Below are 17,985 nucleotides of genomic sequence, written 5' to 3' on the forward strand. Positions count from 1 at the left end.
AGCCATACGAGTGACCATGATGGTTCCTCAACTCCACAGTTAGAGCACTTTTCATGGCCCCTCAGGAAGTTGCAGAGTGAAGCTGCTCCTCTAGGATAGGCTTCCATGGGGTAGTAGCCTTGGGCCCCTGGCACCCCCAGCCCTGCATCTGGCCTGTCACCAGCCCCACCTTAGCTTCCACAGGGAGGAAAATTAAGCCAGAAGAAATGGATGTCACTACACAATTGAGGGCTGCTCATGTCAGACACCATGAGGATGTATGTGTTTTCACTTGTTCTCATTTAAACAGTGTTCTAAGGGATAGAGGAAGGAAATGTTTTAACATGTAGAAAATTCTAGGGAACTTTGAAAACTTTGTTTTAGATAATATTAACCAGGAGCTTATGCTTCAGAGATCAGTCTGCCCCTTACACTAGATACTTTATCATGATAGGGATGTGAAAACTATTTTCTGTGATCTAGCAAAGCCTCCCCTCCCCGGTAATTTTCTTACCAACAGCTAGCTGAGGTAGTGTGCATCCCAGACGCTCAGCAATTGGGGAAAGGTCTTTTAGTTTGTTTTGCTGTTTTCGGCCTTCTTCACTTACAATTCTTTCCTTCAGCCACTGGTAGCACTAGGGAGAAGAAGATCATTTAAATGTTAATGGCTGGTAAGGGTTTGAGGCAAAGATTGTTAAATCGGTAAAATAGGAGGCCCTCATGGTGAATTCCTGAATCTTCTTCCCTAAACTTTATGTTTTGTGGTGACCAGATGCCTGTGCTTTTAGGCAAAGAAATGTTCCCCATGGTCTCACTCCTTGTTTATTGGTTCAAGACAGATTGATTTTGACTAATAGTCACCATTCAAATCCATCAACATGCATGAAAGTTATTAAAATCCTGACATACAATTATATATAGTTTGCTAAGTGGAGGAAATGATGTTTCTTATTGCAATAGCCCAATTTTAGAATGTAGGAAAAAAAATTGACATTTCAGCAAGGTCTGTTAGGTTTCCTTTTTGTCCAGAAGGCTGGGTGCCAAGCTTTCTGTTCAAAGAAAGCCATTATCTTAACATTCTTTTGTAATTATCTTTCTCCCTCTTGCTAGTCTCCTATTTTTTTTTTAAGATTGTATTTATTTGAGAGAGAGGGAGCACGCACGAGCTGGGTGAGGGGCAGGTGGAGAAGCAGACTCCTCGCTGAGCAGGGAGCCCAATGTGGGGCTCGATCCCAGGACCCTGGGATCATGACCTGAGCCAAAGGCAGCCACTTAACCAACTGAGCCACCCAGGTGTCCTGCCAGTCTCCTATTCTTACAGCAGGGTTTTCTTTTTCTTTTTAAGATTTTAATAGAGAACGAGCACAAGTAGGCAGAGCGGCAGGCAGAGGGAGAGGGAGAAGCAGGCTCCCTGGGAGCCCGCTGCGGGGCTCGATCCCAGGGCTCTGGGATCATGACCTGAGCCGAAGGCAGACGCTTAACACACTGAGCCACCCAGGTGCCCCACAGCAGGGCTTTCTTGTGAGCTCTCTCAGCTCCTTCCTCAAAGCAGACAAGCATAACTAAAAGGTACCCAAGTACATTTTTAAAATTTTGAAGTTGATAAAGACTATCCCAAAAGTGTATTATCTTTTATATAGCGAATGAAACTTTAAAAGGTAAGGAAACTCAGAACGGGAAACTCTCTGTAAAACCTCTGAGAAGAGACTGACTCTGATCGGTAGCCTATAAAGTGAGCTAACTTCCTAAATAGAAGGAGACAAATCTTTTAGAACTTCTCAATGCCTTGCTTCCCCAAAGGTTCTGCTCTTATTAAGAAATGAGGGACAGTAGGATGTTCTCTACAAAACACTAAGCAGCAACATCCAAAAGTAACAAATATTTGTAAGAATGTTTTAGTGAAAATAATAGAAAACATCCTCCTGTGTGGCAATGTGGACTTTATCTGCTGTGTTTGCGAAATAATTGTCACCGCAGACCTTTACCTTCCCAAAGGCAGCAAATCATCACAGACACTCCACCCACATGATTTCAATAAGGCTGCTTGCTTTTGTTTAAGTACTTTTTTCTTCATTCTAAGACAGTATTTCCAAAGAAAAAGGGTAACCACATTACGTTTTATTATGATTTTTGAAATGATTTTGCAGATGTGAAAAAGAGAAAGGGCAAGCTGCCCCAGTTCTGTTTGCTTTCTAGATCTCAAAGGCGTATGGTCTGGCTCCTCACTTGAGGGTTTGCTTAGGGAGATGGCCAAGAGTCTTCCCAGCTTCAGCTCTGGGAAACCTCAGCTTCTTCCAGGAGGAAGGGTAGCCTGGAGCACCTTTCCAGAGACGACAGCTGGTGCTAGGGGTAATGAGTTGGGCCTTGAGACAATGAACACTGCCATCAGGGCCCAGGAGCCTTCCCTGACCAGACCTGTGTGCTGGGTAGAGAGTGTGCTGGGTCAGAGCACCCCTGAACTTAACTTCCCCTGTCCTAGTGGAGAAACATTCATTACCAGCCCTCACTTTAGTTTCATAACACCTTTCAGGGGACCGGTAGCCCTGAGCGTTCTTCAAAGGAAAAAATAAAAGGGTTGAAAACCAATCGCTGAATGATTGCTTTTCATTGTAACTAGGAGCGTTCCTGAAGTTTCAATATATACCACACACATAAGGAATGGTTGTTTTATCAATCACTTATAGAACTCCATTTTTGAAACCTTATGTGGAGTGCATCTGTACGCTTAGGGTCGAGTTACAAGTTTGTGTGTATGTGTGTGTGCATTTACACACACGCACACACACAACATACTGAGAGACAGACTTCTAGAAGTAACAAACATCAAACATTCATTTATTGAGTCACTCTCTCCCTACACTCAACACTATAAATCTTGTTGCTTTAATCATTGGAAAACATAAGCAGGCTAAGGTTTATAAAAAGTAGACACATAGTATTTATACTGCTTTTCCTCATACCAAAGGAAACAAGTGTTTTTGGAAATAAATAGCTTTAACTGCTTTGCAAGTGGGAAATGTTAGCATAGAGAGGAGATGAGGCTTAATTAAAATATAAATATGGAAGCGAACCAGTGTTTTTTGTAAGAAGATTGGTGGTGGGTGTGGTTGTGTGCGACAATACACCCAGCTTGTTGACTGGGCAGTCCTCCATGAGTCAAAGCTGATTTTTTTCCTTCCAACCCCATTATACTGCTTACCCCATTGCTGCAGTGACTTGCTCACGTGTTGATCTTTCTCTCTAGCTAAATGGAGGAGGGCAGGGACACGCTTCTTGTTCATCTCAGCATCTCCGGTCCTGACGCAGTGCTTGACGCAGAGCAGGGGCTCCGCCAGTATGACCGTGAGGGAGGAGTCTGAGCAACCAGGGCTCCACAGGGTAAAAAACAGATCTCTTCAATGTTTCCGATGAGCACAGACACCCCCTCTTTATTCCAGTACAACTTTGCGGATAGTCCTGTGTGACTCCGCAGTGCTTGTGGATTCCACACTGTTTCATAATTCACCCCTTCACATATCTAATAAGTCCCCGAGTTACCCCTTGAAGGTGGGGACTGTCGCCTTCTTCCCTGTATCCTAAGCACTCAACACAGAGCCCAGCACTGACTAGATACTCAGTAAATATTTGCCAAAGAAAACATGAGCTTTTCTGCACGGATTAGGGGGCTATTGTTTTTATACAGAAGGCACAAAATTCTCTAATTTTTCCTAAAGCCTATCTATTTGCCATCTCCCAATGCTGTGACCATTGAACAGGTAATGCTGGGGTGGGAGCAGTCTGCGGGACTGGCCCTGAAGCCTCCAGTTGGCTGGTTGCTAATAATGGATTGAAACTCAGGCAACATCTATAAAGCCATGGACAGAGTAAGTCACATTCATCTCTGGACTTTGTCTTGGAATAATTTGGCATCCAAGATCACTGACTCTTATAATTTAAACTTCAAAATCTTTGGCTCAAAAGAGCAGCACAGTCTTTTCATATCGAGGTTGAAATCTCTAGGTAAACTGCTGAAGCTAAAAAATTTCCTTCTGAAACTACACCGTGATGTGCAATACTTTTAGTTGCTTAAAGTGAACACCTGGAGTACTCGAACTGCCACTCTTACCCCACCTTGATTCACCTAAGTTTGCATCGTCCTGTTTTCATTTGACAGAGGGGGTACATATTTTTATGATTTTTCTATAAGGCATTTTGCTAGCAACAAGAAAGAGCTGCCCATAAATTTTATTGCACTTTTCATTTCTATTTAAAATGTCTATTTAAAAGCCACACACCTGGTCCGTTGATCAGACTTTGTTGATCTTCCGTTATGGCTCATTTCACCCATTCAACAAACATTTATTGAGTACCTGTCATGTGCCAGGCTCTGTGATGAGCTACCTGAGTTTCAGTGTCTGTCCTAGAGACATTCACAAATCACCGTTTGGTAGCTTGAGGAGTGTTTTGTAGTTGGGGTGCCCCCCTCAGAAGCCGTGTTTGTACTGCCTCCTTATGGAAAATGCCTCTCCTGATGGTGCATGACAGGAGTGGTCATAGCACTTTACTGTTTGGGTCACTGTCATTGGTCTTACAAGTTGGCACATGACCCAAGTTTGGCCAGTCTTCCCTGGACTGAAGTCATAAGGAAAGATAGCTCTCTATTCTCTCACATTACATGTCTGTAAGGATGTAAACCTGCAAAGCAGTTTTCCCACTCCTGACCTCATGGAGAGGACCCGTTTGCAATAGAAGACAACATCCACATTCAGAGAGAAATAGAGGAGATGGAGAGTCCTAACAATGTACAAGTCTATGGTTGGAGTCAACCCTGAGACCATCTCCATTCCATCCTTCCCAGCGAGTAATTTATATGTTCCCCTTCTTTGATTAAATTAGTTGAATTAAATTCTTTTGCTTGCAACGGGAGAATTCTAAGACTCTGTAAGAAGTGTTAATGGAATAATAGAGGAAGATGCAAATAATTCAGTTTTATAAAGTGAGGACAGGCTTCATAGAGGTGAAGATAGCCAAGCTTTGTCTTTAGTAATGAGGGCTTCCATCACAAGATGAAAAGAAGGGCATTTCTGGGAGGCAAAGGAGAGTACAGGGCTTTTGGATGAACAATACAGTGATGTAACATGGGGAAAGACAAGAACGGAAAAGTGGGCACAACTTAGATCCCAAGGGTATTTCCTTGAATGCTTTTCTGTGGGTTTTGGGTTTTGTCCTATAAGCAATGACTGGGACGTGAGTAACAGATTTTAAGCAGGGTTATGATATGGTCAGATTAGTCTTTCAGAAAGATAATTGGTTGCAGTGATGGGTAGTTGACAAAAGGGGGAAAAAAATTAGGGAATGCAGACAGGAGGTTACTGCAGCAAAACAGGGAAGAAATGATGATGGTCTGAACTGAACAGGGGCTGTGCAGGGATGGGCCATGGTCAGGAAGTGGCCTGGAGGAGTGGGGGCCCCACTAGACAAGAGTGAGGGAGGAGAGGAGGCAGTCTGACATAACCCTTGGCTTCTGACTGGGATGGCCAGATGGAGGGTGGAGGCACGGTTAACCATGAAGGAAGGGTAAGTTCTGGCGGGTGATGACAGAGTCCACTAGGCATGACTAATGCCCACGGGAGATGTCTAACAGCCACGTGAGGAAGTAGTAGTGTACAGCTGAGCAGTGAAGACGAGGTGGTAACAAAAGATTTTAGAAGTCACTGTTAGAGCGGCGGACCAGATGCAGCCTTCCAGAAAACCCCCAGGTTGTGTTACTTTCTAAAAGACCCCCACCAGATAGGTATTTTTCACACTGCGTTATCTTTCAAATACAAGTTCAGTACTTACAACAGCATGAAATGTCAGTGTCTATTTTATTGGTATAACTTAGAATAGCTAATGTGAAACACCAGCCATTTATTCTGTTTGGGGTAGGGGTAGGTAAAAGCTGCTAACTTATTTATCTTCTTGCCTAGCTTTCGATCTTTAATTTTTTGTTTGTTTCAGTTACTCTATTCAAGTTTCCCCTTTTTTTTAAAGCAATTTTATTTTTCATTTTAAGTTGACTCCATGCCCAGTATGGGGCTCGAACTTACGACTTTGAGACCAAGAGCTGCATCCTCTACTAACTGAGCTAGCCAGGCGCCCCATAAGTGGCATTTCTAAGTGCACATATATTAGTATGGAAAACACTCAGGCTAATGATTTAGGAAGGCCTGAGAGTCTGTGGAGCTCTAAAGAAGCTGCTTTGTGATCAGAAAGAGGCCTTTAACCTGTTGAGAGCCCTTCATGTTTATTGTTAAGGATGTTTCAATAGATGTTGACTTTATCAAAGTCAACAATAGAAATATTTTTCTGAGTTGCTTTTGGACTTAGCCACCTTCAAGTATTTTGTATCTCCTTATTTTATTATTTTTTTTACTTTCTCTTTTTGTTAATGCATTTGTGAAATTTTTTTTTTTTTTTTAGCTGTTTGTAAGCTTTTTCCAAATAATGATGTAGGTCAGCCAATCTTACACTCCAAATACAGTACAGCTACTTCTTCCTCCATTAGAAACCTGGGTTTGCAGGGAGACAAAAATGTCTTCGGGGGAGATAAACAGAGCCAGGAAACCTGAGTTCTAGTATAAACTCTCTCTATTATGAGTTTATGCTCTTGGATTATTATCTGACCTCTTTGTGCTCAGTTTCTACATCTGGAAAGGTTTGCCCTCTTATAAGGATAGTCACTACTCAGCATATGTGGAAGTACTTTGAGTTTTTAAAAACATCTCTGACGGGGGCACCTGGGTGGCTCAGTCAGTTAAGTGTCTGCCTTCAGCTCAGGTCATGATCCCGGGGTCCTAGGATCGAGTCCCACATCAGGCTCCCTCCTCAGCAGGGAGTCTGCTTCTGCCTCTTCTGCTGTGTGCTTGCGCTTGTGTGTGCATGCACGCTCTCTCTCTCACCCTCTCTCAAATAAATAAAGTCTTAAAAAAAAAAGTCTCTGAAAGAATGTAAGGCAACATGCTTAGCTACACCTGATTAAGAGTCATCTGTATCCATTTATCTTTGTGTGGATTAAAGGAGATGAATAAAAATGCTTAGCCCAATGCTTGGCACGGAGTAGATGCTCAGTAAAATCGCAATTTTCAGTGCTTCCCTTTCTTCTTTGCTCTTTTTGCCTTTCTCCGTTCATACCTTCTTCCCTAAGATGCTTTTAGTTTTTCCTTGCTAACTTACTTAAACTGGGTTCAGAACAATGCACAATTTTCAGAAGCAAGACCACAATTAATATTCTAGATAATTATATTTTGTGATAATGCCAAGCTAGAAATAGGCATGTCACCATGCTTTAGGAGATATTTATATTATATTATTTTAGACAACAAACTAATAGGTCAACTGTAACAAGCAGAAAGAGTGGGAGACCTAGAGCCTTGAGATGGTTCTGATTAGCGAAGCACGCAGTCGTCCCAGCAAGTTGATTACAGGGTTGGTGCTTTGGGCCTAACTTGGGCTGTCCTCCAGCTAACTTTGTGCTTATGGAAGCAAGAGGCTGTGTCAGACTTCTACTTCTTAGGGGCCTCTGCCATGTCTGAATTTTAAAAATGCCAATATTCTCTCTCCCTTGACATTACCATTTGTGATTCTAATGTTATTACACATTGTCTCAAGTTTTTAAAAACAGGTTGTTAATGAGGGCTGTCTGGAGTACTCTCAAATAAATTAATCATCAAGATGTTCTGAATGGAAGTTATTTCATGTCAGTGATGTCAAATATCTTTATGCTTCAGAGAAGAATTTAAACTGTAAGACTACGTGGCCAGTTGATCTCTGCGAAAAACACCAGCCTTGAGCCCGAGTGACAGGCTTGCCTGGCTATGTATCTTGCTTCCCGAACCCTCCCTCTTACCCCACACCCCCACACAGTAAACAACATCAATCCACCTCGAGCCCCACTCAGCTACAGTTGGTTTACCCCAATTGTTTTGTCAAGAAAAGTAAAAATAGATCCTCTCATAAAGAAAAGGGATTTTACATTTCATCAATTTCCAGGGAGGGATGAAATGCCTTCTTTAACATAAGAATAAATAACAGTAGGGATTTGAGCCCTATAAACCTAACCAGAGCACTGGGCATTTCCCCCCAGTCCCCAGAGGAGGGGAATTTTCTGTGCGAACAGACATGGCTGTTCATGTTCATGACTGATGCCGGCCCGTAGCAGAGGTCTCCTGGGGGCTTGAGGGAGCCTGCCTGAGGACACTGGCCAAGCCGGCTCTGCCTGAGCCAGGAAGCACAGGCTGCTGCGGAGCTGTCCTGTTCAGTCTTCTTCCGTCCCTCTCTCCCATCCCCAGATGCTTTTCTAGAAGTGGGGGAAAATACCTTCAGTGAAGCCCTAGAACTCTCAGGCACTCCATTTCCATATTTTCCTGAGATGATTCCACAGGCAAGTGGAGACCATGTCATTGCTCCAACTCCTACAGAAGAAAAAAACTGAGTAAGTTGCTTGTGCAAAGGGAGATCAAAAGTGTGGGAGTGTTTAAAACAGGACTTGGTTAGTTACAGGAAAACGGCTAGTCAGATAAGTAAGTTAATACCAGCAGATGTCTTTCCATTAATATTTATTTATTTAATTTAAAAAACAATTTATTTGAGAGAGAGAGAGAACAGAGAGAGATCACGAGTGGTGGGGAGGGGCAGAGGGAGAAGCAGGCTCCCCGCTGAGCAGGGACCCTGCTCCATCCCAGGACCCTGGGATCATGACCCGAGCCGAAGACAGATGCTTAACCAACTGAGCCACCCAGGCGCCCCTAAAATTGAGTTATTTATAGGTTGTGCTTCATTTTTATGAATCAATTGAACATGTACTGTCAGTTATACGGAGCGGGCCTTGTTTTCAAGCCAAACAAGCCTAAAAACGTGGCTCACTCTTAATTTGCTGATGTCCAAAATGGATGTTTCTTTTTATACTCAGAGACAAACACTGACTTGCACAGGCGAATGCTCCAGTGTTCCACTCGTCCCCTGAGTGCCTATCTAGAGCTTGGTCCATAGCGGCACCGAGCCTACCGCAGAGGAAACACATGGCCAGTGCCAGCAATTATGAGTGTTACTGCTGTTGGCTTTTGTAATCTTTTTTCTCCTTACTCAGCATTTCCCTGCTCTATTTCTTAGGAACCTCTATTTTTTAGGAAGAAAGTTATCTCTGGACACTGTTGTGATACATGAGGCTGAAAATGTGGCTTATTCATGTTTTTTGTATGTCCAACATTCTTATGTATATGTTATATACATAAGAATATATATATATACACACACACACATATACATACACACACACACATATATATGTATGTGTATATATATATGTGTGTGTGTGTATATATATATATACACATATACATACATACATTTCTTTCCTTTCTTTGAAATTATTACATCTACCTACACAGACATGTAGTGCTAGGCCTGTCAGGCAGTCTTAAACTCCCCATGTCTAACTTAGTTCCAGGCACAGAGTAGAAGATATAGATGTATAGATCCATAATTGTTTCTGGAAAGGCAGTTATAATCTACTCAAAGACGCATGCTTTGGTTAGAGAAGCACCCTACGGAAAAAATGAGTTTACTCATTGTTTCTACCCTTCTTTCTACACGCATTTTTGAACACCTCCTGAGTACAGCTTGTACACCAGTCACAATTTACAACTGCTTGGATTTCATCACTAATACCCTACAGACTACCCTGTAGGCACATTTGATTATTCTGTAGTCAGAAATGGATAGTTCTCACAATCTCTATGTTAATTAGGAACATTAAGGAAAGCATTTTGGTAACACTTTTTTCTGGATCACTGATACTCCTATTGTTAAAAATAATCAGTAAATTTGATTGTGAAGATTACCTATTTTATGGTAGAGCTCTGGTAGCTGAACCTCCACTTTCTCTCTCTGAAAAAGATGGTACTCAGCTTGTTCACAGACCGGTGGGATCATATTGAACTGCCTTGCTACAGAATAGGCTTCCTAGGGAGAAATAAGATTGTAACTGAATTTATTTTTTTATTTTTTTTTTTTTTTTAAAGATTTTTTTATTTATTTGACAGAGAGAGAGAGAGAGCACAAATAGGCAGAGCGGCAGGCAGAGGGAGAGGGAGAAGCAGGCTCTCTGCTGAGCAGGGAGCCCGATGTGGGACTCGATCCCAGGACCCCAGGATCATGACCCGAGCCGAAAGCAGCCGCTTAACCGACTGAGCCACCCAGGCGCCCCATGAATTTATACTCATGAGAAATAAGGCTGCTCTATGATTCATATGCATGAGAAAACTTCGTTTCAATGAAATCAGTACAAACCAAGAAACATGTAGGATGCCAAATAATAAGCAAAGTTGTGACCATCAATCTCACTAAGAGAAATATCAAATGCAGGAAATCCTTATTATTCTTTGGGAGGGTCTGGATTGAGTAAAGTCCAGGGCAAATTAGTCAACATGAGAACCATAATAGCCCATGACAATATCCATAATTTTGGTTCCTAAAGAAATAAAACTCAGACTAACATATACAAATGATGTGTCATTAGTGTGTTATAAACAGTATAGTTATTTAATACAGTTTTTAAAAAAGGAAGCCAGACTATTTTGTTCATGTATCTCGTTAGCTGGGAAATTCATTGTATCCCCTTGTCACCGAAGAACATGCAAGAATATGATTCCTGCTAGAGACCTGCACCTTCCCTGTTGTATTCTGAGCTGATGAGATCCAGCCCCCGTATCTATCTCTGGAATGACAGAATTGATCATAGCATTCTAGTGTCATGGTGATTATTAGGAAAGTTTGCAAAAGGTCTTATAATTTACACATAGTATCTGAAAAACAATAATAAAGTATTTAATGGCCATTTGAGAACAGAAATGAAATTACCATGATCTCCATAGCACTCCACCGCGAGGTCCCCCAATACATCGCCATTCCTTGGTTTATCACATGTGTCATGGCTCGAACAATTTCTATAGAAGGCCAAACAGTATTTAATTAGTTTCTCTACTTTTCAGAGTTATGTGATCTTTTCTTTTCCCTGCCCAAAGCTTAGAAGTTTAATGCAATTATTTGTCTTACTAATATAATTACTTTGACATGGGTGACCACATAATAGTCTAACATGAAATATTGATAGTTTGGAGGCTGCTGGTACTTTTGGGTAAGCTGACTTTCCATTTTCAGTTTGCAGCACTACTACTAAATGATACTAAAGACATAATGACAACTTTAAGTTCTTCCTTTACTTTTATTACTTCATGGTTGCTGCCCTGTAAAAGAACATACGATTAACCTTTCTCAAAGCCTGGGTACCTTACTAAAGTGAGAAGTAAGAGGAAGCATTGATTTTGACTTTGTAGAATGTAAGGTCACTGATGATAGAAGGCCTCTCTTTGTGTGTTGGATTTGCAGAGCTGGGCCTCACACAGGGTGTCTGTGTAATAGAGATGACTCAACAACAATATGTTTAGCAGAAAGATAAACATATTAAATGCTGCACAAACAGCTGAGCCACAGTGGCTCCCAGCCCACAATGGCACACCCTGTCCTTGACCACTTCGAACTGAACTTTATTCTGAGACATCCATGTAATGCACTTCATCAGGGGCTGCTTTATGGCCCCATGGAGTTTGCTCATCAGCTTCTTTCAGCTTGACATCACATTGCCTAAACAGGAGAATGAATCCTTTCCACGGAGAGCTGGAGTTGAGCTAATCCTCTTGGCACCAGCTAGATGTGATACAAAACCAGAGAGCATGGAGAGCCTCAAGTTCAGTGGCGTGAAAAGTCAAAGGCATGGCTGGATTTCTTCCACAAATCAGGTCAAACACCCAAGATGCCAGGTCATTTGACATTTTCAAGGGGTTGCAGGCCTCAGACTTCTCTGTGTCCTACTAATACCTGTAGGGTACATGTCCTTCAGAAAAATCAAATCCTTGTCTCAAAGTTGAGTTGAGGTGGATGTATTCTTATTTTATTTCTCATGAGCAAGCACTATCTAAATTGGTAGGTGACAGGATATAGAGTGAGACAGCCAGGGTTAGGGACTTGGCTTCCTTGCTTACTTGGCTTTTAAATTGCCCTTGGTTTCTTTGTTTGGAAGATAGGAATGCTTTTCCTCACCATTGTCTACTCAACAGAGGTAGAATTTAGCTTTTAAGAAAAATATTTTTCTTTCTTGGAGAAAGACTCCCAAATATCAGGCTATTCCTCAGCAACTAAAACTACAAGTTCCTTTTCCCTTAATAAAGCGAATGAGATACAAAAAAGTTCTATGAAACATTTTCCTTTTATCATACAACTGGAAATGAGTGCCTATAGAAGTAGAACATTTCTGGAAGTAGAGAGCCATTATTTAAACCTCCTCCCAGAAGCACTCGCTCTGTTTGGACCCCTCCATGGTCACACCAGCCCCCTTCCCTTCACACCCTGTTTCATTCAGAGCTAAGGAGTCCATTCCATCAGCAGTATTTGTTAAGTGTCTGCTGCGCTAGATGCTGGGGTTATTGTGGTCAATCAAACATGTTGGTAACCACTGGTGAGGTTAACAGAATAAATGGAACCCGAGCCCCCCGCCCCCCCACCCTGTCTCTATTCTGCAATCAGTAAGATGAGCACTGGACAGTTTAGTGGCTGGTCGGCACTGAGGCTTTGACAAGAGCAGTTAAGATGAAATGGCGGTTGTGGCTCTTTCTGTACCTTCATTCACTTATTCAACACGCACATACTAAAAACCTAATATTTGCCAGGGACTATGCCAGTTGCTGGGTTCATCTGTGAGCAAAACAAATACGGAGCTCCTGGACTCAGGGAATTGAAATGGGGAGATGAGGATGTACACAAGGAAGTAATTACAAAATGTGAAGTGTTGTGAAGAAAACAAACAGGGTCTGAGATAAGGAATGAGGTCAAGGAAGATCTCCCTGAGGAGTAATGTTTAGGCATCAAGAATAAAGGAGCCAGCCGTGTGAAGAACAAGGAAAGAGCATTCATTCTAGGCAGATGGAACAGCATGTACAGGACAGGGCTTAGTGAGTTCTGGCAATCAGAAGGCAGCCCATTGTGGCAGGAGATGAGTGAGGAAGGAGGCTGGGGGTAGAAGATACAGTTGGCAGAGGGCAAACCATGTTGTTCGTATGTTATTCAAAGTTTAGTGGGAAGGCAACAAGAGGATGTAGTTTACATTTTATAACACTATTTCTGACTCAGCCGTAGGGAATCAGTTGGGAGGGGGAGGGCTGGAGGGAGCAGGAAGATCTTTAGGAAGGAATCGTAGTATTCCAGGCAGGAGATGAGAGTGGTGGTAGTAAAGACAGACAGATACGGATGGATTCAAAATGTATTTTGGTAGAATCCACCAGGCTTGAGGATGGACTGAATGTAGCAAGTGAGGAAAAGGAAGGAATCAAGACGATCTCCCAGATATCTGGCCATTTACAGGGATGAGGAAACTGAGGGAGCAACAGGTTTTGGGAGAAAAATCAAGGGTTCCTCTTTGAATGTGCGATGAATGGAGATGCCTGCAAGATACTAAGGAGGAGATGTTGAGTAGAAAGCAGTGGACGAATGTCATGGTCAGCAACCCAGGCTGGAGATGACATATTTATCACCGATCAGTCTATTAGTTGTCTTGAAATTCACAGCAGCAGATGAGACTATGTAAGGGGAGTCTGCCGAGGACACAGAAAAGGTTCTACAAGCCAGCCCAGGAGTCAGAGAGAGCACATGGCAAGGTTCTGGTTTATCCGTGGCCAGAGGAGCAGGAAGGAAGCCAGGTCATGGGATGTTGCAGAATCAAGAGCAGAGAGTGCTTGGAGAAGGAGCGGTGCCCACAGAGTGGAACACTCTGAGCATTCAGATCAGAGGGTACAACGCAGTGTCCGCTGGCTTTGGCACATGCCAGGGAGGTCCTTGCAGGCCATGAGAAGAGCCGTTTCAGTGTCAGTGGTGCCAGGGACCACAGCCAGGCGGGAGCAGATGGGAGAAGGGGGTGGCCGTGGGGGGGACGGGCTTTAGACACAACCTGAGTAGACTCTTCCCAAGTTTGGAAGTGAATGGAGCAGACAAATGGCGCAGTAGCTGAAGGGGTACTTAGGGCCAAAGAAGAGTTTTATTTTAAAGATGGGAGACATAAAAATAAGCCTGTATGCCATTGGGAGTGATTTAAAAAGAGGGAGTTGGTGATGATCTTGGCTGGAGGCTGGGGCCGGAGGGAGAGGGAGACTCGATCAAGTGGAGATGGAGGGCGGGCGGGTACCTGTGAGGTGCAGAGGACTGCATCCAGATGGCAGAACTCTGAAAGGTGTGTTGAACTCATCGTGGGAGGACATGGGAGCTCCCGTGTGATGATTCTATTCTTTTTTTTAAATTTTTTTTATTAACATATAATGTGTTATTTGTTTCAGAGGTACAGGTCTGTGATTCATCAGTCTTACACAATTCACAGCGCTCACCATAGCACATACCCTCCCCACTGTCTATCACCCAGCACCCCCATCCCTCCCACCCCCCACCACTCCAGCAACCCTCAGTTTGTTTCCTGAGATTAAGAGTCTCTTATGGTTTGTCTCCCTCTCTGGTTTCGTCTTGTTTAATAAGCTATCAATCAAGTGAAGAAGAGGTGGGTGTGGTGAGAACGAATGGTTCTGAGTATGGACGAGAGTATGCGAGACCCTCCAATGCCCCAAATACTTTAGTTGGTGGTAATTTCTTGCTCCCTGATTGGTTGTGCTTCTGGCTCTGAAGAGAAGGGTTTGGCGGAATGAAGAAAAAAACTGAGTAGTTCTTATCCTTGGAGGAGGCTGAAGCACTGAATGCAGGGAAAAATGGTGGGAGAAGCAAGGGGCCGCCGTTGGGAGATTCATGTTGCCACAGATTAAAAATTAAGCTTAATGGATGTTAAATTTGTTGGTTTTTTTTTTAACATCAAAGAAAAATCCCCCAAGTTGTTTAGCTCTGTAGCAGGAAGTGAAATGGGCTTTTACACAATTCTACTATTTAAGGACACAAGAGGGCAGCATTGTTGAAAGAAAAAAATCAATGGAGTCTAGCTGGTTTTACTCATGTCTCATGGAAATGCATTTAAAAAGTATCCTCGTATATATGAAAACAATGGATCGTGGATCACCACATCAAAAACCAATGATATATTGTATGGTGACTAACATAACATAATAAAATTAAAAAAAAAGCATCCTCATCAGAGCATCAGAGCATCGATTCCAGGTGGGAAAAGGATGTTAGGAAGATTATTATGTGCATTGCATGCACCGGCCTTTGGGCAAAAGACATGCAGACAAACATGATTAAATCAGGTAACCCAGGACTGAATGTGACTCCCTCCGCTTTTCCAAGAAGCCTTAGGACCCGTGGTTCTCAACTGGGACTGCACATTAAAACACCTGGGAGCTTTAAAAACTATGCTATCTGACTTCCACTGAAATTCTATTATAGCAGAATCTCTAGGGCTGAGGCCCCATCATCTGTACTTTAAAAACTCATTCCAGACTTTTCTAGAGTGCAGCCAGGGTTTAGAACTACTGTGCTTGTCTATACCAATTGTCCTCAAGTATGGCCCCTGGGCCAGCAGCATCAGCAGCACCTGGAAACTTGTTAGAAATGCAAATTCTAGGGTCTTACTCTACACCTACTGAATTACAGATTGGTGGGGAGGGGTGTGGGCAGCCTTCCAAGAATTTCTGGTGTGTTTTGAGAACCACTGCTTTATACCATTCCCAAGTAAGCCATTTCAGGCTGTATAAACTTCCTCCTACATTTCCTCTTCTACTCTTTTATCTAAATGCTTCATGCTGTAATTTAACCTTTAATTATTTGCGTTAGTACATATGCAAACAGACACTATGCATGCATGGGTACATGCACGCACACACACATATATACACACACTTTGGTATGAATTGAAATCACCTGAGGAATTTGATGAAAGCAGAGGTCCAGATCCTAGCCTACTCCAATGAGCCTAGGCCTTTGTGTTATTTTCATTGGCTCTAAAATCCCAAAGTTTGAGAAACACTATCTGAACTATTGAAAAACTTCGGTAAATCTTCCCTATGCACTCCTTTCCAGGTTGAAATAATCATTACTCTGTGACCCACAGGCCACAGGAAGCTCTCTCTCATTCCCTGTATCCTTAGCACACAGCCAGCCCTCCATAAATGCTTCAGGTCAATTTCGTTCCTGTGAGTATGCCATTTCCTCATTTGTAAAGTGAGGGCGATATTGATCCTGTGGAATTCTTCAAAGCTTGACATGAGATGATGTGTGTAGATCAATTTGTGAATCTAAAATTGTAACACAAACTGAGTAAGAAGCAAGCAGGATGTGGCCCTGGTTGTTTCTTCCCAAATAGGCTGTTTTTAACATTTTAGTTACAAAAAAGAAAAGAAGTTGACATTCTTCTTTCAGTAATGTAGGTCATCTTTGTTTTCAAATGTGCATTTTATGCTAAAGGACTTCATAAAACATTATTTTGAGTGCAAAAAAATGTGTTGAGAAACATGGTTTTTTTAATTGGCCCTCATACAAAGAAGATAGTTGCTAACATTAAACTGTTTTTCATGGGAAATGTTCCTTTGAGCTTTGAAAGTTGTAAGCAAATAGTTATACTGCATGAACAATAAACCATAAGAACTTCAGATAAAAATATGCAGAAATTAGTGTTTTGATCAAAGAAAATGGGCTCAATCCGGCCATAGTGACACAGAATGATAAAAACAAAAGAAACCTTAGAGATAATCCAGTGTAGGTTCCTCTTCATTGTTTTAGGGTATAATTAAAAGCCTCAATATTATTAACAATTCTAAATATTTCAAATATGTTTATAAAATGCTAAGAGTGAAATACACAAAATAATAATTGTACTATATGGTGGAACTACATGTAGTTTTGTTCTCTTTTCCAAGTTTCCTGTAAATTCCTGTAAATGTGTTATCATACTTTTATAATATAAAAAAGAAGAAAAAAAGAAAGAAAATTCCCTATCAAGCAAAGGTGCCACTTTAAAACACGAACATTTACAGATTAATTCACAAATATTTTTAACCAAATGAAATTGTCATCTATAGAGTTCAGAAATGGTTGACTATTGACAATGTCATTCACATGGTTCAACCTAACTGCCAGTGGATCCTTTCTTTTTTCAGAGGAGAGGACCATGGTGGAGGCTGAGGCACTGGTAAAATGTGGGGACTTGGTTTCCTCCAAGGAGTTACAGACACTAAGAAAAAATAGGTCTAAACCTGGACACAGTTTTCCCTCCAAACCAGCTGTTTGTTTATTTAACTTCCATCATTTATTTGCTTATTTAACTTCAGGAACTTGGGTTTATAATGGGGCCTCTTTGTGGCTTAGCAGTTTCTCCTTGCTTTATCCATCCTTTATCCTGTCGGTGGAGAATCCTCTCTCAGCACTCAGCAGAGTGTCTGGAGACCGAGAACTATCCTTTTTCATGGGAATGGAAACTCCTACCTATAAAAGGAGTACGTCACATTTAGCCTTAAGGCTTTGCTGAGCATCTGAGGAAAGCCTGACTTCCTTTGCGTCACAGAGCACACACCAGGATTCGGGAGACCTTGGTTTTTGTCCCATCACTGTCACTTCTTTGGGAGCATCCCTCGACCTTGCTGGATCTCAGTTTCTTCAACATGAGTGAGCAGATTGATATTAATTGAGCATATAGGTAATCTTTCTAAAAACGGTTTTGGTGGATAATATTTTAACCCCCATTTCACGGGTGAAGAAGCTGAGGCTCGGCGTCACTTGGGCAAGTTCTCAGCAGATAGCCTATAAGGCCACCTCTGGCTTTGAAGTTCTAGAAGGCTTTGTATATTGTGCACTGTGGGAGAAAATGGGTTGGGGACAGAAAAATAACAGGGCATTTACTTAGTCCCACTGTGCATTTGTGAACATGAAATGACTTGTGTGTGGTTATATCCATCCGTCTGCATTTAATACATGATGACTATAGTTGATGATGTATATGAATGACTTGGG

General features: G+C 42.1%; 1 protein-coding gene across 5 annotated transcripts in view; it reads right to left on the reverse strand.

Annotated features, from left to right (window-relative positions):
* The window catches only part of KCNAB1 (potassium voltage-gated channel subfamily A member regulatory beta subunit 1), a 256,454-nt gene that overhangs the window by 11,811 nt on the left and 226,658 nt on the right, over positions 1 to 17,985 (reverse strand). For all 5 annotated transcript variants that reach the window (XM_032408382.1, XM_032408380.1, XM_032408379.1 and 2 more), the window contains 4 exons: positions 10,858 to 10,943; positions 9,840 to 9,960; positions 8,317 to 8,411; positions 494 to 614 (listed from right to left, as the gene is read on the reverse strand). In XM_032408382.1, the coding sequence (XP_032264273.1) occupies positions 494 to 614; positions 8,317 to 8,411; positions 9,840 to 9,960; positions 10,858 to 10,943 (423 nt within the window). The remainder of the gene's footprint in view (positions 1 to 493; positions 615 to 8,316; positions 8,412 to 9,839; positions 9,961 to 10,857; positions 10,944 to 17,985) is intronic.

The sequence above is a fragment of the Phoca vitulina genome, unplaced genomic scaffold (genome assembly GCF_004348235.1).
Source record: "Phoca vitulina isolate PV1807 unplaced genomic scaffold, GSC_HSeal_1.0 scaffold10, whole genome shotgun sequence".
NCBI classification, from domain to species: Eukaryota; Metazoa; Chordata; class Mammalia; order Carnivora; family Phocidae; genus Phoca; species Phoca vitulina.